Genomic DNA, 22,852 nt, shown 5'->3' on the forward strand with positions numbered 1-22,852 from the left:
ATATTTGGGGAAATATATCAAAAACAGCTCAGAAATACATTTGCCAAATTTTATCAAGATCGGTTCGGATTTGGATATATCTCCCATATATAACTTCGTCCGATTTACTTTTTATGTGCACCAAACGTCTAAAATTTGCCCAAATGGGATGAAATTTGGCACTTACGACCGAATTGAGTCTAGAAGCTTGTATGTTAAATTTGGTGAAGATCGGTTCAGATATAGCTATAGCTCTCATATATATCCTTCTCCGATTTGTTGTATTTGTTACCCACAGCCGTAATATGCACTCATTAACAACGATATTCAGGGAAATATATCAAATACAGCTCAGAAATATCTTTGCCAACATTTATCGAGATCGGTTCAGATTTAGATATAGCTCTCATATATTTCTTTATCTGATTTCAAATTAATTTGGCACCAAATAGGCAATACAAGTCCGAATTTAAAATATACAAATGCTTCGGCATATTTAGTCCTTTGAACTTTTAATTATAATTATAATTATAATTATACCGTGTATGATTGAATTCTCCCATAAAAACTTTTAATTGTTATGTGGAGCTCAACTAAATTAGCAAAGTGGTGTAGGGTATCATAAAATCGGCCCCGCCCGACTTTAGGACTTTCTTTACTGGTTTTTCTTTTCCCCACTAATTGAGTTATTTGGTGAAAGTAAATAAACATTGCATAGAACCTCTAATTATTTCTCTGTTATTTTTTTTTCTCCTCCGGAACATCAACAAGTCTTAGACTTTGAAAATGGATAGGAAAAGAAAAAAATCGGCCAACAAATAGGAAATAGGTTAAGGTCATAATACTAAAATTACAAATTAACACATGTCTTTCCAAAAAAAAAAGACGAAGCAAGGCAAATCAAAGCAAAGCAAAGGAAAACAAAACAAAATAAACACTAATTTCTTGGAGATGTGTTAAGGTCAAAAGGAATCATTGAAGCGTACAAAAAAGCGTCAAGAACCAAAGAAGAAAAAACGAAATGAAACTTTTAAAAAGAACTCCAACAACAAAGGATATCACACGTTGATCTTTGCACGATTTTTCTTGCTGACTTCCTGGCGTAGGATCATGGGGATGTTAAGTCTAGCAACTAGTTCCTTTTGGGGGCCATAGAACATGTTTTCGAAAAAAAAAATCAGAATAAAAAAGTTTCATTATTTATTGTCTTGTCAGTTTATCTGCCTTGGTCTTGGTTATTTTTAGCCTTTTTTTTATACAAACAACAACAACAACAACAACACAACCAACAAAAATTCGATAAATTTTTATTCTTATTTTTTTCGAATAAACACTTTTTCAGTTACAACGAAACTGTACCCCTGTCGTTTTGTATTTATTTTTTTATAGAATTTATTGAGTGTGTGTTTCGGTGTGTGTGTGTGTGTGTGTGTGTTTTTCTTAATTTCACGCAAAAGAGATGCTGGGCTCAAGCAACAGGAACCACGGCAGCATCTCGAACAGCAACGTCATCATGATCTCCAAAACATATTTAAGCCAAGTTAAAGTAACAACCACCACCGAACAAGAACGAACAATATTAATGGTAAGTTACGAACATGGTCATATACCAACTACAGACAGACATACATACATACATATGTATGTGTGTATGTGTGTTTGTATGTACGAACACATAAAAGAAATTCAAAACGAACTCACAAATTCAGCTCCGCTTTTTTTTCTTTTTTAATGGGCCGTTTTTGTTTTTTGGTTGGGGGTTTTTTCGCCCGAAGAAAAAATGTATGGATGGGCCAGGAGGGCAATTTTTATAGACGATATGGATAAGAACACGCCAAGGGGTATGTACCCATAGAAGAACTAAGAATGGCCAGCCACGGAGTTTACTTTGGCCAGCCATGGATTTTGAAGAGCTTTGCTGGCTTACCAACCATAGAGTCCAATGCCATAAACGTAACCCCCTTTTGACGTTCCTCAAAAGGTGTGGCCTCCGTGATTTCCATGTCCATCCTTTGAAAAATAGAATGTCACAGATCTCCAAAAAACCACGGTACTTTAGGTAAAAACATCCCATTTCTTCAATTCCAGTACCTTTTTTGGAAAACCGAGCTCCATCCTAGCTTTAAAAGCTAAACACCCGACGATCCGTAATGTCAACAAGTAAAAAAACCACTAAGTTCCGCCGGGCCGAATTTGGATACCTTCCATCATTTAGAACGAATCACGGAATTTTCAAAAAAAAATAAAATCTGGTAAAAATTCTGTTACTCTCTGGGGAAAACATTGACAAAATCCAAAGGGCAGCGTGGCTATTAATTACAATTGCACTTAGAAGCACACCTCAGTGTGCCTTGGACACCCTACTTAACTTGAAATCCTTAAGTCTATTTGTAGAGGGGACAAGCAGCGAGACGTGCACTGAGACTCAAGGAACTTGGTCAATGGCGTAGTCAATCTTTCGGACATTCGGTCATTATGAATTCTGTGGAGAACTTAGGGGGTCGGGTTTTAACTAGTGACTATATATCACCTAGGCTACACTTGCAAAACACTGGACATCCACATACCTAGCAGAGACACTTCGACCCAGAACACTTCAGCTTTCAGGAGTATAGCCGATGACTCTAAGATGGAAAGTGGAACGGGTACAGGTGGTTTTTTCTAGAGCCTGAATATTCGGAATTTATTCAAACTCAAATGTACGATAGTCCTGGAGTGCAGGATTGCTCTGGAAAAAAGTAAAGTCCTTTATTAAGTTTTGCTGGGTTCCTGGTCATAGCAACATCTCTGGCAATGAAGCTGCAGATGAATCGACAAGACGAGGCTCTAAGTCAACTTTTCCAGAGATTGAGAGCTCGGTGAAGCCACCCTTGTATCACTTCTTCCAGATTATACACAAACACTATTCTGGAAAATTTCAGCATAACTAGCAAGATACAAGAAGCGTTATAGCTTCCAAAAAATTTGGTCAGTAATTACCGAAAGGAGATCTCTATCACTCATTTCCATGGCGAAATCGGACCTAAAAGTTGTACTAGGCTTAATCACAGGTCACTGTAATATTAGGGCCATGGCTTCTAAGTGGGGGGTGACGGTACCGACTATTGCAGGCTTTGTCAAGACGAGGAAGAGATAGAAACTGCGAAACACCTACTCTGTCAATGTCCAACACTTTATAGAGTCAGACTGAGGCTCACGATTAGGCAAACTCTGCATGATCTGCCTTCATTCTACAATACTGCTAAGCAAACGCGCATCCTCTAGACTAACCTAAACTAAGACGTTGACCTGCATAGCCAACTTTTGTCGTAAGCCATTACAATATTCAAATTCGAAACTTGAAATAAAAATCCGGTGAATAATGCAGCTAACATCATCAAAATACCGTATATAGGGAGGTACCGTTATATAGGGGCTATACCTGTCATATGCTGTAGTATCTATTACGAACTTTAAATACCAAGTTTGAAACAATTCCGGTGAATAATGTCGCTAAAATCATGAAAATGCCGAATATAGGGAGGTACTGATATAAGGGGCCTGTACGAAAACCTGGACCTGCACAGACAATTTTCTGGCATAGGCTGTAGTATCCATTTCGAACTTCAAATATTAAATTTAAAACAATTCCGGTGAATAATGTCGCTAAAATCATGAAAATACCGAATATCGGGAGGTACTGATATATGGGGCCTATACGAAGATCTGGACCTGCATAGACAATTTTCTGGCATAGACTGTATTTCCCATTACGAACTTCGAATACCAAATTTAAAATAACTCCGATAAATAATGTCTCTAAAATCGTCAATATATCGAATATCGGAGGGTACCGTTGTATGTGGGCTATAAGATGTCGTGGACCTACATAGAAATTTCTCTTTCAGTGGGATAAAGTACTTAGAAAGAACTTCTAGTAAAGTTTTTTAGACATTTTGATTGAAAAATGTAGCTACAATCATCAAAACATTGAAAATTGGGGTGTACCGTTATATGGAAACTGTAGATAAGTCATCATAGGGATACATAGGTCGACTTTCGATTGATCGTTAAATAGACTCCTGGTGTTGAACCTTCTGAAAGCCGATATCGACTTTTGCATATGATGTAAATCTCGACTTTTTATTATCGATTATGAGATCATAGGTGAAAAAGTCAAACAATCGATCTTATCATCTGCTTGGCAGGACTACTTAGGTTTTGTTTACAAGAGAGTAACATTTATATATTCTTGCAGATTCTAAGAAAGGACAAATTTATCTTGTGTTAACTCTAGATAAGTTATCATAGGGATACGTAGGTCGACTTTCGATTGGTCGATTAATAGCCTCCTAGTGTTGAAACGTGTAAAAGTCGATATCGAATTTTGCTTATGGTGAAATCGTGACTTTTCATTATCGATTATGAGATTTTTTTCAGAATCCCGATTGGCGGCGTTAAAAGAAACCATACGGCTGCTAGCGGTCTTGGGTTCTCAACCGTGAACTTTGTAACACCTCAGGACGAACACGAAATTGGAACTTTACAATACTTTGCACTAAACAATCACAACACCTGCTCAGACAAGGGAGAGTTGATGTTCCTAGTCTCGCATTTGCCCACCCCTCCATGGTCTTTAGGGTCCCTTTTTTCAAGTAATTTTCTGAAAACCCCACTCACACTCACCTCTTTACCTAGTTAGGAAATTACCCTATTAACAAAAATTTAACACATATTTTGTTTTCTCTCTAATTCTATTCATAACATTATTTATTAACAGACGTGACTTACGACTATATACAGATAAATTAAGTCGTTTTTTCAACACGGACAATCTAACACCAGATTACATAAAAAAGTTATTAAAATGAAAAAAAATCGCAAATTTTCTTTTTGAGAACCCTAGAGAATTTTTTACGTCTATACGTCTCAGACCTCAAATTCTAATCAAATACCTAATGTAAACTAGCTCTTTTGCATAGGACTCAATAACCAAATTGGCTCTGATAGATACAACTAACCTAACCTCTTCTTGTGGCCAGCTGATTCGTTCTGACCAAATTCCACCAACTCGACCACGGACACCAAACAGAATTAGGACACACACAGGGAACCTTCAAACTCAACGGCCAATTTCAAAACCAAGGGCTGGGCATTGAACACACTTGATCCCCACTCAGCAGTCAGTAGAGACCAAAAAATATCGTGTTTGGGGAACTTTTTTACACACGTCCACACACATAAAAATACACTTTTTTTGCAACACTTTTTCCCAATTTTTGTATTTTCCCTTTTATACCCGCTTCATATCGCCACATTTTTTTCCTAATTTTTCCAATATTTCTCATAAACATTCTTGGCTACTCAAACATGGTAGTATAAACCGGTAGCCAAATATCGATCGAACGATCCCTAAATTTTTCTATTATGGCAACACCATCCATTTCTTCCTTGTCATTTTCTTTTTCATTTTAGAATTTGTTTCTAATGCGATTCGGATCTCTGAGCTATTTCTCTTTTTAAAGAAATAGCTACTGGGGTAAGTTGTCAAATGCATAGTAAACAAATGTAAATACAATTTTACATTGAATTTTCCGGTAAGCCATGCAGCCTACACGCCCCCCGATGTCCCATCCGATGCAACAGATTATAGTTGAAAATGTCAAACAATCGATCTTATCTGTTTGGCAGAGCTACTAAGGTTAGGTTGACAAGAGGGGCGAGTCTGAGTCGCCACAAGTCATTATGGGCGTACGCATTAGCCTAAAATTCGGCGTGTTGAGCGCAAAGCTGGTAGAATTATGTGGAGAAAAGGATTTGATAATTCATTCTTAAAAAAGTAAAAGATTTTAACTTATATTAGGAATTCCGTATTTTTTACGAATCCCCAAATGCTGTTGAGGCCTATTTCGCTGACGTGTTCCAGATCTTTCTAAGAACTGTTTGAAAAATCAGTGGCATTGGCAAATTAACATATTTTAAGGTTTCATTTTCTTCCCCATATGCCCTTGATTTCCGCCTAGAGAACCGTAGTATGGTTCGATAAGCGAATAGGATTTTCCACCTCCAGTTCCTCTTTAAAAAGGCCTGGGCTCGTTCTTCCCTGAACTTTGAGCCGTCCTTGAAGCAGCAGCTTCTGGATGACATATTCGGTAGCTTTCCGTTGTCTCACGAGCCTTTGCTCCTCACAGTGTAACTAATTTCATTTCTGGTACTCTGTCTGAAATGTTCTCCTCTATTGAGTCTCCATAGTAACCTATATAAATGTTTGATGGTATATTGTGTGATCTTTATTGATCCACTCTTCTGTCGCTTTCAGACTTAAGGCTGTGGCGGCTACCTCATACCTAATCTGTATTTCTATTGGGTGTACCTACAGAATAGTCTATAAAGCCCTTGTTGCAGCAGCCCTCCTTGCACCGTTGATGCTTAGGTGGCATATTATTCAGAGTTTCTGCACGATTTTGATAAAAATCTTTTTTTTTTCATTGTTTTCCAACAGACTACATTCTCATATATTAGCATAGGTTTATTGTACCATTCGAACTACTCGACTTTGAAAACGTGTAAATTAAACTTTACGAAAAGAATATGGAGTAACTTCGAGAAACCAGAAAATAATTCCATGCATGATGCGTATATAATTTCCTGAAAAAAGGACCTTACAATTTTTAATTTAATTCATATATATATTTATAAAAAAGCTCGTATGTATACGTAAACAAATATCAGCTGATTGACGTTCTATATCATTTTAAAGTATGACTTGAAAGCTGAGTTTAGGAATCGAGTAATTTAAAATGAATGGTTATTGCCTTTTTTTAACCCATATTATTAACGCGAATTTTTCTTCGAGTTTACAAAACATCCATGTTCTTAAGATCGTTATTCTTGATTCCCGCTGATGCTGTTGGCTGGATGCTTGGCTTTTTGACTGCTGGCTGTTTGTCTTTTTCGGTGTCTGTTGTCTTGAGATTGCCATTTTGCCGTTGTTGGTGTTGTTGTTGTTATATTTTGTATTTTTTGTGGTAAAAGCATGTTGGTGGGAATAAACCAAAAAAAAAGAAAACAAAACAAAAGCAACTGAAAGACAAACAGCCTCACCTTTTGGCAGCAAAGCAATCTCTACAACAACAACAACAACGCTATACAAAATGAAAGACCAAATTCACGTGGAATATAAAAATCGAAATACTGGAAAAAAAGAAAGAAATTATTGCATTCAATTCAAGTCGTACACAAACACATTCGCTCATATACACCCAAAAGGCCAATATCGATTAAAAAATAACAAGCACTCTAAAAGCCAGTCATTCCAGCCAGCAGTCGACCAGCATAGCAACGAAGTCAACGTTCCAAAAGCGTTTGAATTTTTTGTTCGTTTCGTTTCATTTCAAGAGTTATTCATTCTAAAAATAAGACCGGCCGGCCGGCAGGCCGGTTTTTTTGATTTTGGTTTTTGTAGCCACACATAACCACACGCTGCGACACACATATATATGTGGACAGACGGATGGACGGACAGAGAGACAGATATATCAATCTATAGGTTACCTGCAGAAACATGTTTAAAATACCAAAAACAAAAACAAGAATTTTAAATAAATTGAAACAATTTCAGTATGTTGTTGTTGTTGCTTGTATGTCTATAGGTATGTGCGTGTATACGCGCCCTGTTCGAAAAATTCTACGTTTGCCAAGAGATGATGCTGTACAACATATAAAGTGTACCTTGGAATTGACAAAACAAAAATACCTGTTTTATGCCCTTAGCAGAACTGGCGTGCGTGCCTTGCAATTGTCTTATCCTTATAACAAGAGAAGAGAAAAGAATAAGATGAAGGCGAAGAGCATGGGCAACATGGGATGCAGTGGAAGGAAGTCGCCGGACAAAGTGTGCTGATTATCGGGGGTTTAAATTTCATTTTAACGGCCAGTGGAGTTTAAAAGAATTAAATTTATTGAAATGTTTCTTTTAAGAATATTTTTTATAATTTCTAGTATTTTTTCCTATTTTTTAAATGTTATTGTCAAATTGTAAGTTTTTAAAAAACTTTTTCGGGTTATCAGAAATAAATCATAAATCGACCTAGAGATCCCTAATTGAAACCCACAGTTTAGTACTCTGCAATTAATTGTAATTATAACAAGAGAAGAGAAAAGAAGAAGAAATAAGATGAAGAGCATAAGCAACATTGGATGCAGTGGGAGGAAGTCATCAGACAAATTGTGCTGATTGTCTGGAGTTTTAATTTCATTTTAACGGCCAGTGGAATTTTAAAGAATTTAATCTATCGAAAGGGGTTTTAAGACTGTTTTAATAATTTCTAGGATATTGCCATGGTAGAATTAAGAAGGTAAAGTCATGCAATCATATGATTACAATCTTTTTTTTAATTATTCATTTGACAACATCTCATTGTCAAAATTCATCTCACAAATCCATTGTATGCACACAAATCAGAGATGGGAACCTGTTTTTATGCAGTGAAATTTTACAAGGTATGTTACATTTACCTTATTAATTTTACCATGGATATTCCTTTTTTTCTAATTTTTAGATGTTTTTATCGAATTGTAAGATTTTTAAGAACTTTCTTCGGGTTATAAGAAATAATCGAAAAATCGATCTAGAGATCCCTGATTGAAACCATCTGTTTAGTAATCAACAATTTATTATAATCTAAAATTTATTTTAAGGAAAACAATGAGAAAATAATCTAATATTAAGGATCTCCGTTATGTTTGCATGAAAATTGGCGGATTTGTTGGCTACAGAAATCAAAAAAGTTCAAAAAACCCCAAAGTGGTAATGTTGTTGATCAGCCTGTAAGTCACGTATCATTATCATTCAGCGATCGTGAGCTGCAGTCTCCTCCAAATCCTTGATATCTCTGACCAGGAGTAATGCTTTAGGCGATCTCCTCTAGCGCAAATTAATCTATCTCTATTAAGCCTTCAGAAACAAGAAGGGACTTATATATCAATTAAGTCATCCGATTATAGTAAAAATACAACCTCGCACGCTGTAAAGAATGCATGGAAACTAATTATACTGAATTTATATGGAATAACCATAAAAAATATAAATAGTGGGTCGAAAATCGGCTGAAAAAAAATTTTGAACCAAACATGGCATTCAAGCGACTGCTATTGACAGCAGTACCTTGCACTCATTTACCACCACCAACGCCACAAATATTAAGACGACATCTGTCAAGACAGAACAGCAAAAATCCTACTTTGCTTGCAGTAAAGAATGCAAGGATACCAATTTTACAGGATTTATTTGGAATAACCTTGAATAATGGGTCGAAAATCTGCCAAACATGCTAATTTCATCATTCAAGCGACTGATATTGACAGCAGTACCTTGCATGCATTTACCACCACAAACGCCAAAATATTAGGACGACATCTGTCAAGACAGAACAGCAAAAAACCTACCTTGCTGTCAATAAAGAATTTATATGGAATAACCGTAAATTATATGAGTAATAGGTCGAAAACCTGCCGAAAACGTTTTGAACTAAACATGTATGCTAATATGACTGCTATCGACACACAGTACCTTGCATGCACCTACTACCACACCTCTTGTCTTCAGGATGGAATAACCACAAATAATATAAATAGAATCGAAAATCTGCAGAAAACTAAATTTTAACCAAACATGTATGCTAATATGACTGACTTAAAACCACCTCTAGCCTTCAATGCCATGGATGTTGTGACCACATCCATCAAGACATGATAGTAACATTATTACCTTACGTGCTATAAAGAATGACAGGATACCAATTTTAGAGGATTTATATGGAAAAACCATAAATAATACAAATAGAGTGTCGAAAATCTGTCGAGCACATTTTTAAGCAAACAGGTATACTAATATGACAGCATCCAAGCGACTGTTATCGACAACAGTACCTTGCATGCATGTAAAACCAACTCTTGCCTCTGTCAAAACATGATAGCAAAAATGCCACCTTACGTACTGTAAAGAATGCATAGATACAAATTTTACAGGATTTATATGGAATAACCGTAAATAATATGAATAATAGGTCGAAAATCTGCCGGAAAAATTTTGAACCAAACGTGAATGCTAGTATGACTGCTATTGACACACAGTACCTTGAATGCAATTACCACATCACCTCCTACCTTCAGGATTTGTTTGGAATAACCATAAATAATATAAATAGTGGGTTGAAAATCTGTCGAAAACTTTTTTAACCAAACGTTTTCTAATAATTCTATATCCAAACGACTGATATCGATAGCAGTACCTCGCATGCATTTAAAACCACCTCTTGTCTCAATGCCATAAATGTTGACCCGACATCTGTCAAGGCATGACAGCAAAAATAGTGCCTTTAGTGCTGTAAAGAATGCATCGATACCAAAAAGTGTAGGATCCATATAGATCCCATGTCCATGAATAATGGGTACAAAATCTTCGCAAAACATTTTGAGCCAAACATGTATGATAATATGACGGCATTGAAGCTAACGACAGCATACTTCCTTAGCATTAACCACCCACAATAATAAATGTTGGTACCACATGAGTTTATGAAATATGTACCAAACATAATTTTCAAAAAGTAAAAAAGCTGTAAGTTTGGTCGGACCGAACTTTGAATACCCTCAACCATTTGAAATGAATTTGGCAATTTTCAAAAAAAAATCTGTTAAAATCTTAAAAATACCGAATGACCCTAATATAATTAGGGTCTATGCGACGACGTGGACCTGCACAGGTAACTTTTGTCATAAGACATTACAATATTCAAATGCGAAACTTAAAAAAAATTGGTGAATAATGTCAGTAAAATCATCAAAATACCGTATATAGGGAGGTACCATTATATGGGGGCTGTATATATATATTTCGAGGCTTTACAAACGGAATGACAAACTTAATATACCCTCCATACTATAGTTACGTAGAGGAAATCTGCAGGATTTGTAAATGATAGCTTAGATGTACATAATTAAGGATATTATGTTGAACGTTGTTTTAAATATAAACCAGAAGAAAATAATACACTAGAAAGCAAGGAATAAATTTTAAGGTATTATTCACTTAAATATTAAGATTTATTCACTTAAAAGTAAGAATAGCTCTATTTAAGACAACGATCGTTACCTCGAACAAGAAAACGAAAGGCCAAAGGTAAAGTGGTTGTTTTTAAAGAAGAAATCGAGCATCTTCAAACATCTTGGTATTGGTATATTTTCCTATAAAAAAGTTGCCAGTAATTCCAGCAAAGCATTTTCACGTGTTATTTGCAACTGCTCTACATCTCCAAAAATCGCTGAGGAAAATTACAACTTAAAATTTACGCTGCCCTAATTATATATATTGTCAAAGGTTAGATTAACATAACGATTTTGTCCCTGCGCTCTTTTGTTTTTTTTTTTTCGAAGAAGCCAACCGATGACTTTAAGCGTCACGTCAGTCAAAAAAGTGTTTTAAGTATTCCCACTTTTACAACTGCAGTTAGTAGACTTAAATAATGATTGACGGTTACTTGTGGGATCCGTTCATACAAAGGAATATAATAAATTATTAACGGAATATATGCTATTAATGGCAATCCAGAAACTACAGCCATTACAATTGAATGTTATATTCTGTTTTTGCGACAATCATACAATCCAGTCTAAATTTGTTAAACAATATCCTGACTCGAATGTGGCAATTATTCCTTTTCCTTCACATGCCGAGGAAGATACGCGTTGTATATTCGATATTCCCCACATTCTTAATTTCTTAACTAATAACTTTTTTAAACATTTTTTTATAAATTAACAGCCTGCTGGGGGAAAACAGGATGTTTCATATCCTGATTTTTTGTTACACATTTTTCATTTAGATTCCGAAGTAGTGATTATAATAATAAATTCGGTCCACAATTGCGAAAAACATATTTCGTCCCTGTTATTATAAATCGTATAGCTTCGAACACGTTCCTTTGAAGAGAATTGCAAAAGTTTTTAAATAAAATGTGCTTCAGGCTCTCAGTATAGTTACTTTTCCCGAAGATAAACAATGGAGCCTAGAGACTTCTAAGAAAAAGCCAGCCGACGACTTTAAGTTGAAAGTACATAAAAAGCTTTTTTGAAGATACGCGTTGTATATTCGACTCTACACTCTAACTAATAAGTTTTTTAAACGTTCTTTATAAATAACCATTATGCTGGAGGAAAACAGGATGTTGCATCACCTGATTTTTTGTAACACATTTTTCATTTAGATTCCGAAGTAGTGATTATAATAATAAATTCAGTCCACAATTGCGAAAAAACATATTTAGTTCCTGTTATTATAAATCGTATAGCTTCGAATACGTCCCTTTCAAGAGATTTGGAGAACTTTTTAAATAAAATGTGCTTCAGGCTATCAATATATTTGATTTTCCCGAAGATAAACAATGAAGCCCAGAGACTTCTAAGAAAAAGCGAGCCGACGTCTTAAGACACTGAAAAAGCCTCAAAGTGCAGATGCATAGGAGGATTTTTTACTGCCATTAATCACCCACCCAACGGTCTTTTATTCTTTTATGAAAAAGTTTGTAACTACACCTTAAAAGTACAGCTACATTAAGATCTTTTTTACTGGCTTAAAGGTGAGAATATATAAAATGCTTTGAACTAAAGAACAAAGGAGCCTAGGGCCGAAATCGAACTAAGTCAACGTAAAACTCCTTTGTTCCTCTATGATGAAGCCAGTCGAAAAAAAAGCCAGACAAAAAAGCCTTTTATGTACTTTCACCTAAAGTGATTCTATGAAGATCCTCAAAAGTAAATATCGGTCTATCTGGCTTCCTTCTCCCTTGCCTAGGTGTAGGGTATAAAAGCGGCCCCGACGGAGTTTGCCACTTCTAAAAAGTAAAATAAAGCTCTTTCCAAATATTTTTTTCTTGCGACCCTCTGATTGCCATAATAATTCCCTAAAAAAGTGAGGTTACTGCCTTTTTGTTTTTATTTTTCTTTTTGAGGTTATGTTGAATTAAATCCCTCATTCGTCATCTCCTTTTGGGGAATGGGTCAATTAGTCAAGAAACGAAACAATAAAACATTGATTATGGCCTAATAACAAAAAAAAAACAAAACACGATTTCTCCCGAACCCATAGCATTGTTGAATTGAATTGAGCGGGACTCCATTACCCAATGATGGGTGAAGTAATAAATTACAAACACACACACGCACGCACGCACTCGTGTAGACCAACAACGATACAAATCCATTACAATTTTTCAGTCTACCCCTCCTGTCGGGCTTTCTTCTTGATTTTTTGGTTAACAAAAGATTTAAATTACTGTGTCTATGGTTCTTGTTCGAATCTTAATTATATTATTTGACCGAAAGAGTTAAGAACTGAACTCACGCCGCATTAAAGTCAATAACGAATCAAAACAAAAGAAATGACCAACGGCCTTTAACACAAGAACCTGATTAAATAAATGCACATGGAGTTGAGAATCACCACCAGTCGGACAGAAAAGAAAAAATAAACAACGACTGTCTCTCCGTCGTCTCCCAGCACAGGTAGAAGAAACGGCAGGGTTTTATAATTGGAATATTGAAACAGTATTTGTTTTGGTTTCAGGCGTGAGTTGAACCATTTTTTTTTCTTGGAGGCTCGAATGAGTCTTTTTTCTTTGAGTGGTCAAGGTATTTTTTAGGAGATAGGCTTTAACAATTCTATTGGCTTCTTTGTATTTCTTTATTATAAAATCCGTTAAAAATTCTATATGGAGGCTATGCCAAAACGTGGACCTCCACAGACAATTTTCTGTCATAGGCTGTAGTATCCATTACGAACTACAAATACCAAATTTGAAACATTTCCGGTAAAGAATGTCGCTAAAATCATCAAAATACCTAATATCGGGAGGTACCTTTATATGGGGGCTATTCGAAGACGTAGACCTGAACAAACAATTTTTTCTCATAGGCTGTAATATCCATTACAAACTTCAAATACCAAATTAGAAACAATTCCGGTGAATAATGTCGGTTAAATCACCAAAATACCGAAAATATGGAGGTACTATTATATGGGGGCTATACGAAGACGTAGACCTACACAGACAATTTTCTGTCATGGGCTGTAGTATCCATTAGGAACTTCAAATACGAAATTTGAAACAATTCCGGTAAATAATGTCGTTAAAATCATCAAAATACCGAATATCGAGAGGTACCGTTATATGAGGGCTATACGAAGACGTGGACTTGCACAGACAATTTTCTGTCTTAGGTTGTAGTACCCATTACGAACTTCGAATACGAAATTTGAAACAATTTCGGTGAATAATGTGGCTAAAATCATCAATATATCGAATATCGGGAGGTATCGTTATATGGGGGCTATATGAAGACATGGGCTTGCACAGACAATTTTCTGTCTTAGGCTGTAGTATCCATTACTGACTTCAAAAACAAAATTTGAAACAATTCCGGTGAATAATGTCGCTGAAATCACCAAAATACCGAAAATAGGCAGGTACCATTATAGGGGGGGCTATACGAAGATATGGACTTGCACAGACAACTTTCTGTCATAGGCTGTAGTATCCATTGCGAACTTCAAATTCCAAATTTGAATCAATTCCGGTGAATAATGTCTCTAAAATCATCAAAATACCTAATATCGGGAGGTACCTTTATATGAGGGCTATACGAAGACGTAGATCTGAACAAACAATTTTCTCTCATAGGCTGTAATATCCATTACAAACTTCAAATACCAAATTAGAAACAATTCCGGTGAATAATGTCGCTAAAATCATCAAAATACCGAATATAGGGAGGTACCATAATATGGGGCTATACGAAGGCGTGGACCTGCACACACAATTTTCTGTCATAGGCTGTTGTATCCATTACGAACTTCAAATACCAAATTTGTAACAATTCAGGTGAATAATGTCGCTAAAATCATCAAAATATCGAAAATAGGGAGGTACCGTTATATGAGGGCTATACGAAGACGAACACCTGCACAGACAATTATCTGTCTTAGGCTGCAGTATCCATTACAAACTTCAAATGCCAAATTTGAAACATTTCCGGTAAATAATGTCGCTAAAATCATCAAAATACACTACATGGAGGTACCATTATATCAGAGCTATACGAAGACGTGAACTTGCACAGACAATTTTCTGTCATAGGCTGTAGTACCCATTGCGAACTTCAAATACCAAATTTGAAACCACTCCGGTGAATAATGTCGCTAAAATCATCAAAATTCCAAAAATAGAGAGGTACCATTTTATGGGGGCTATATCAAAACGTAGACCTACATACGAAATTTTTAGGCATAGGCTGTAGTATCCATTACGAACTTCAAATACCAAATTTGAAACAGTTCCGCTGAATAATATCGCTTAAATCATCAAAAACCGAATATCGGGAGGTATCATTATATAGGGGCTATACCTAAAGGTGAACCTACATGGTCCATTTTCAATATCAAAAGTCCTGCAGACATAATATACATTTGAGTAAAATTCTATCAACCTACTTCATTTCGTTCGGAAGCTAGAGGGATGTCCACATACGGACAGGCGGACGAACATCGCTAAATCGTCATAGAATTTGAAGCTGAGCAGGAATATATGTATATACTTTGTGGGGTCTAAAATGTATATTTCAAGGCGTTACAAACGGAAGGACAAACTTAATATATGGAGGGTATACCCACCATAGTATGGAGGGTATAAAAACACATATATAAATGAAGAATATACTATTGACCTACTAGCCTTTTTTTACCATAGCCCTTCCAATGGCCCTTTATTGACCACATATAAACCTTTTAAGGGGCCTTCTTTATTGGAAAATCTTTAAAACATTAAATGTCTTTTTATTGGCAATTGAGTCCAGCTAATGGGTCTTAAATTGACCACAGAATACCTCAGACACATTCTATTTCTAACTGGCTTCTTTTTCAGTGGTTTAATTTCAGAACTTTTTCCAAACGTTTTACATAGATAATTGTTCCTGGCTAAAAGTAAGTTAAGTTAAATTTTATTGAGTCTTTTTTTATCAATAAGATTACAATTAAAAAACAATAAAAAGGAATCCTTAAGACTATAATGTATTATCCTAATGTCAAGAAAAGTTATACAGCATCATGCTTTATTTAATAAAACGACAATAAAATGTAAACATCTGGTGTGTTAATGGACGCCCTTGCTCCCGGGACTTTTACATAAAAGAGAAAATCTTAAATCTAGGGTTTAAAACTTAAAACTAAAACTTAAATCTAAAAATAAAAACAAAACAAAACAAGTAAGCAAAGGCTACAGTCGAGCGGGGCCGACCGTTGAATACCCTACAACACTATAATAAACGATACAGTTTATATAGGCGAGATACTCGAAAGAATTCCACAAGATATTGTGACAAATAATAAAAGAAAACCATCAGGTTTCGTTCTCTAATTTTCGAATAATAGCAACTTAAACTAATTTGCTCATTTCCAATTTATTGGTAGATGTTGCACGTAAATGGTCTTCCTAGATCTGGAACCAATATTTCCCAAAGACATATAATCTCTCAGAAGTGGCAAAAGATTAACATTCATTATTGGTTTTTGACTAAAACGCATCTATATGAGATACAGAAATTTGACTATATTCTTCAACGAAATCAGCGTTAACGAAATAGTCGGAAGTGCGTCTTTCCTGTATTTGTGAATTCTCCAAAAAGTCACTGGAATGGACATTTTCGTATTTTGTCTACAAAAGTTGGCAAACTATTTCACACATTGAATATTTTTGGATGGCCATCCGAAACTGCTTGGCTTTTGCAATGTGCGGTAACCCCCATTCAAATTACGACCTGCTGACAATTTGCAGTTTTTGGTCCATTTCAACCCCTAAATATATGGCGATCATCTCCAAAAAGAGTAGGCTTCTATTCTAACCCTCATCTTATCCCCATGCAAAATTTCGTAAGGATCGTAAATGCGATCTGTGTATGATATCCTGATATCCTAACTACTAAGTTTTGTTAGCTGTAGAAATATTACCAAATGTTTAATTCAAAATGAAAATATGCCAAAAATATGACAAAATTGAAAAAATATGAGAAAATGTTACAAAATCAAAATTTTCATCTTTAGAGAGATATTTTTTTGCGAATTTTTTAGTCGTTTTTTCTTTCCTGTCAAGAGGCCATTCTGAATTAATGAGAACCGTCGAAATCAGTTCAGCCGTTCTCGACATATAAGAGATCTTTCAAGCATATCTTCTTTGATAGACATATATATCGTACATATTAATGAAAAATTTTGATTTTTTTCAACACAAAAGATATGGTCTACTTTACCCGCCAAATATTATCCGATGACCACCCAAATTAGTAGGCTTCTTCCTACCCCTAAACTCTATCTACATGCGAAATTTCGCGTCGATTGGTCTATAATTGCGACCTGTATAGCTACTGCAAAATCCGACATTTTTTCAGTATTTGGTCCATTTTAACCCCTAAACATTTGGCGATCATCTCCAAAAGCAATAGGGTTCTATTCTGGTCCAAGCCCCACCTACATTCTAAATTTCGTGAAGATCGGGCCATAATTGCGACCTGTAGAGTGATTACAAATTAACATGGACAGACGGACAGACAGACGGACGGACATACATAGCTAAATCGACTCAGCTCGGCGAGCTAGGAAGATCCATATATACTTTCCTATGTGGGAAACCAATATTTCGAGGTGTTACATAATTTTTGGCCCAATCAAACTTATAATACCCCCAACACCTAGTGTTGTAGGGTATAAAAATAACAATACAATAAAATAACAACAATAATAATAAAAAAATAATAAAAAGGTACGCAATAGCTACCCACGATGAGTCCCGGCAAGCGCCTTTTCATAAAAGCAGGTAATGCCTGCCTGATCCTCATTTGAAAACCCCAAAGGAGAGAGATACTGTGTGTTTGACAACCCAAAGTTTCTCTGACTATTAATTGCCTCTATCATATGAGCATTTTCATGAAATTCCAATCTTAAATTAAACTCATCCAAAATATCAACTGGCTAAAAGTAAAATGTAACTTGTTTTTCCTACGCCCTTATTCAAAGCATATTTTCAGGATCGCGGAAATAAAACAATTAAGAATTATTGTATCATAATATGTTGCATATGTTAAGGCGCAGTTGATTTAAAGAAAAAAAAATACTGGGAAAAGATTGTCAAATACTCCATAAAACCGAAGATGTTTGAATCTGCCCATGTCAAATTAGCAGCTTTGAAGAGTGGTCCTGATTCTACACTCCATGGCACTGAAGATGTTTACATTTTTCCAAATAAAATTAGCAGTTTTTCCATTCAATTCTGCAACAGAGCATCTCATTGAAAACTCAGTTTATGATTTTTCGTTGCATGGCACAGTTCTCCCTTTCAAATTCAATGAGTAACTAGGAAGAGATCTTGCCAGCTAGCCATAATGTCCTCTTTCACCCGTACTAAAATGGAAATTTAAAAACTCCTCTTGTATTTAACAACGTACTTTATTTTTTTAAAACAAATAAACCTCTTCTATGGAATACCATTTCGAAGAACTTTTCTCTTTTGCCACTGTCCTACGTTCCACAACATTATGGAGTAGCGCTGCAACGTTTTGCAATTCCACGATTTCTTGTCTATAGCTTTGGAATAGTTCATGCCATTTGAAGAGTAATTCAATCAAAGCTACTTCTTTGGAGAGGGCCAACTTTTGGAAATGGGAATTCAAGAATACGCCGAACCAACGCAATAATTGTAATTCATATTCTGTACTTGTCTCATACAATGCCGGACGTTCTTCCAGGTACATGTCGTCCGATGTAATCATATTATAAAGATGTTCCAATATAATAACCACCTCTTTATATTCCATATCTTGGCGTATACACTTGGCAATTGTCTCGGCATCAAAGGAACACGCCAAAAGTGTATTGAGGATATCTTGGATTTCGGAAGTGTTGCCCGACGCGGAGGGCTTTCGTGATAGAATACCTTCCGTTTCCATATGTTCTTCTTGTGCAATTCCATTTACTTTGGTCCCTTTTTCATTGCTTTCTCCTGAGGCACTACTGTATCTCTTTAAAATGTAATTTAACGTTTTCGACAATATCTTCTCGGATATGTTTGTGTAACGTCTTAAACACACACCAATATCTTTCAGTAGATTTGCTTTCATGAGGACAGTTAAAAGTTTTTCACTTATTTCATGTTCGCTAGCACCCACACGTTCCAATTGTTGGGCAATCAATTGTATTTCCGAACACGAGAAACCAGCATCATTGTGATTTGACATCAAATTGATGTGGACAGCATCCAATTGGCTATCATTAACCACATCAACATGCAAGTGTAATTGTCGTAAAGCATTTAATTCTTTGTCAAAATCTTGTACACCCATATAGGGAATTGTCAGACCATCGGCTTCTTGAATTTTTAAAGGTTTTCCAGCTTCATCGGCATCTGCATCCGCAACTTCATTGCTATTTTGTGTTTGAAAATCTTTGCTGTACTGTAAACACTCTTCCATCATGTCTTCCTCATTGATATGATCGATTTCTATGGACGTTTGATAATCGTTTGACACCTGGGTGCCCACCAATTCCGACAAGACTTCTTTGAGAACTTGATATTTCACCACCGAAAGATTTTGTCCCATGGCCAGTATAATATGATCATTGACCGACCACAACTTGGAATAGTTAAAGTAGACCTTGAAGAACTGTTTTGTCTTGATCACCTTAAACTGGGTGTTGTAGAGCAAAAGTGAGGCACCCTCCTGGCCATGATTGGCACCATAAATGGCCACAAAATGTTTCGATATGCCCATTACAGACAGCGGACTGTCCACTTTCAGTTGCGTTAGTACGGAGACGAAATTTCCCGGGGAACGTTCTGGGCAAACATCATCAGATAGGTTTAATATAAACATGCGTTTATCGGACCCTAGAAAGAATTCAAATTTAAATAAAAAAAGTCCTATGAATTCTCATACCAGATGGAGTACTACTCACATATTGTCAATAACGCTGGTACACCTCCACCTTCAATTACGGCCGCACCAGCAACAGTTACACTTAAATTTTCTCTCGACAGTTTGAAGCGTTTTGGTGCTTCGAGCTCAGCACCATTTTCGGACAATGGTAAACGTACCAAGTAGTAATCTCCATTTAAACTGTTTCTTTCGAAATATGTCAATATCTTTGAGCCATTGGCCAAAACAAAAACGCTGGCATTGCTAAAACTTAACTTGTTCGATAATTCCAATTGCTGGGCCGTGGTAATATTAGCATCTTCTTTGCGTGATTCTAATGCTTTGGCCAACAGTTCACAAGAGCCATCAACGTAGAGCACAAAAGTGTCATCACCGCAGCTAACCAAATTTGTAATGTATTTTTGGAACTAAAAGAAGGCCATTAGAATATTTAGTAATAAGCTATAGCTATGTGCATCTCACCTTCAATTTCTTGCATTTGTTTACATCTGTCGTCCCTTCATCCCAACATCTCAGGTATTTGCTACCAAATACCCCAACATATTTCTCCGATTTCTTATCGTAGACCACCTTTGATGATAACTTTTCCAAGACCGACCAGCTGCGTATTTGTTTTTGTGTGGAAATCTATAAGAAATTAAAAATTTTCATTCATTATTCGATAAAAAAAAACAATCTGAGGCCATTCCACTCATCTTACCTTGATAACAATAATAATGTTTTTGCCCAATGTGGTTATAATATTGCCTTCATCTTTATCCGGAGATATGCCCAAGAAATCCTTGGGCTCTGGTATGGGACACAAATTGAAATAGGTAATGAATTTTGTCATATTTTCAAGAAAATTCCAATGGAAAACAAGAGAAAAGAAGCTAACGAACAGTGTTGCACGTGTTTTTGTTTACAACTGTTAGGAATCACAAGGTACGAAAAAGTCGAAAAGACATAGGGTGCACTAAGTGTGTTTTGGGAAATTAGGTGGTAGAAAAAGTTATCCCCAAAGGAGTGGATTGACCGTGATAAAATGCTACAGGTAGGCGCATCAAAAAAGCTTCTGGTACAATGAGCTGCATGGTAGAAGAATATAGGTAGACGCGTCGACACAGCTGCTGGGACAATGAACTGTCAAACCAATTTTGGAATTGAAAATATTGAATGAAAAATTATTTAAATTTGTAAAGATTGTTGAAAAACGCGAAATATAATAGCTTCCGAATGACGTAATATAAGAAAACATATAAAAATATACTTATATTTGACATTAAATTGAATGAAATACCAAATTTTCTGTTTATAGGAAAGAGGATATAAATTGTAGAAGATAGCGTCATTCTTGTTTGGGGAGAAGTAAACTATTTTTACTATGGGTACGGCAACGGGGCTTCAGGCAAAATGTGGGCTTATGCTAAGTTTATGCGCTATGCTCAGATCGGTCTATTTTGTTGCTTATCCCAGGCAAGTACTTTTAATCAAATTACGGCAAAGTAATTGTGGGGAAATGTCTAATTATTCGGCCTGAAATGCTGGCATCAAAGGTTTCGGGTATTTATTGAACTTCCGCTCTAAAGGTGAGAATGCATAAAACGCTTCTTTGGCTGGCTTAAGTAAACGGCCGGCTTCGTTGTCACCTTAAGTGGTATCTATTCCAATTCGGGATGGGCTGGAAAACCAACAAATACAAGCTGGGTTGTACCCATGCCACAATTACAGAAGGTAGAACAAATCTACCTTCTAAATACATTTTTTTCTTTTGGCGCCCCTATTCTGACAAAACATGTATGTATTGTTTTGAATAAAAAAATAAAATAATTTGAAAGTATTCAAATTCAGTTACAGTCGTATTGCGTATTTTCGGCATGGTACAATTACCAAGGTAATCTCATGCTATCATACGATAACAATTTTTTTATTTTTTGTCCCTTCATTGTCAAATGTATATTTTGTAATTCTTCCTTAAGTTGGTAAGAAATTTACATTTATTTTCCAAAAAAATATTTTTTTTTTGATTATCACGCCTTTTAGAGGGTATATGAGGGCAAATGAGTTTTCCTTTATTGTTTTGTCATGATTTTCGGTGTTAATAGGCAATTAATCGGGTCTACAGAGTATGGAACCCTTTACCAACTCCTTTGAGAAGGTTCTCGTTTTCCTACTTCACCTTCAAAAAAAAGTTGAAAAGTTTTGTAAATAGTGGACATAATTTATAAGTCTTTTTGTTTTCATTTACATATGTCTTTGCTATAGGACCTAAATCTTGTAACATTTATTTAACTTTCAATATTCATATGGCTGGGGAGCCGTTTATTCTTGTTCATTGAATTTTTAGCTATTAAAAGTAAACAAACTGTTTTTGTATTATTATGATAATTACTACCACAGTATTAGCATTTATTTTTATAGTAATCTCCAATACATGTATAATTGGCTAGGAAGCTTTCTATGTATTGATTTTTTTGAAATAAATAAAAATAAAAAATAAATAAAAATAAATTGTTTTGTTTTACTATCTCAGAGCTGTACGACTAAATTATGCTAGGAACACAATTGGAGCGAACGACGAATTTTTTCGCGGCGAATGTTCGTCGTCAAAAATAAAACACATATGTGTATATGGAAGTGCACACAATCACGGCACCGGCGAAAATTTCGTCGGTCGCCGCGAACTCAATTAGCTTTATTTCTATTTCATACGCCGGCGACCGGCGAACAAAACAGTACAAGGTGGCCATACTTGTACGATTTTTATGTGTTTTAGTAAATAAAGTTACTTTTTACTTTAAAATTTGTTATGGTCACTCTACTATCTGTTACTCGTATAAAAAAAAACATAATTAATTTGTTTATTTATTTGTGTACT

At 35.6% G+C, this 22,852-nt stretch overlaps 1 protein-coding gene across 1 annotated transcript; it reads right to left on the reverse strand.

Annotated features, from left to right (window-relative positions):
* Nucleotides 1-18,489: 18,489 nt before the first annotated feature.
* LOC101900424 (nucleolar protein 11) lies at nucleotides 18,490-20,919 on the reverse strand. Its single transcript, XM_005182407.4, has 4 exons — nucleotides 20,696-20,919; nucleotides 20,458-20,622; nucleotides 20,015-20,402; nucleotides 18,490-19,946 (listed from the first exon to the last, which is right to left on the reverse strand). Exons 1-4 carry the CDS (start codon nucleotides 20,825-20,827, stop codon nucleotides 18,517-18,519), a joined length of 2,115 nt encoding a protein of 704 aa, XP_005182464.2. The 5' UTR covers nucleotides 20,828-20,919; the 3' UTR covers nucleotides 18,490-18,516.
* Nucleotides 20,920-22,852: the final 1,933 nt, after the last annotated feature.

The sequence above is a fragment of the Musca domestica genome, unplaced genomic scaffold, assembly GCF_030504385.1.
Source record: "Musca domestica strain aabys unplaced genomic scaffold, Musca_domestica.polishedcontigs.V.1.1 144, whole genome shotgun sequence".
Lineage (NCBI taxonomy): Eukaryota > Metazoa > Arthropoda > Insecta > Diptera > Muscidae > Musca > Musca domestica.

Bases quoted from the DNA above. Each gene is read 5' to 3' on its own strand.
- LOC101900424 (XM_005182407.4), bottom strand. From the start codon at position 20,827: ATGACAAAATTCATTACCTATTTCAATTTGTGTCCCATACCAGAGCCC. The intron at 20,403-20,457 runs GTGAGATGCACA...GCCTTCTTTTAG, and splicing joins ACAAATGCAAGAAATTGAAG to TTCCAAAAATACATTACAAA. The intron at 19,947-20,014 runs GTGAGTAGTACT...AATTCTTTCTAG, and splicing joins ACCAGCGTTATTGACAATAT to GGTCCGATAAACGCATGTTT.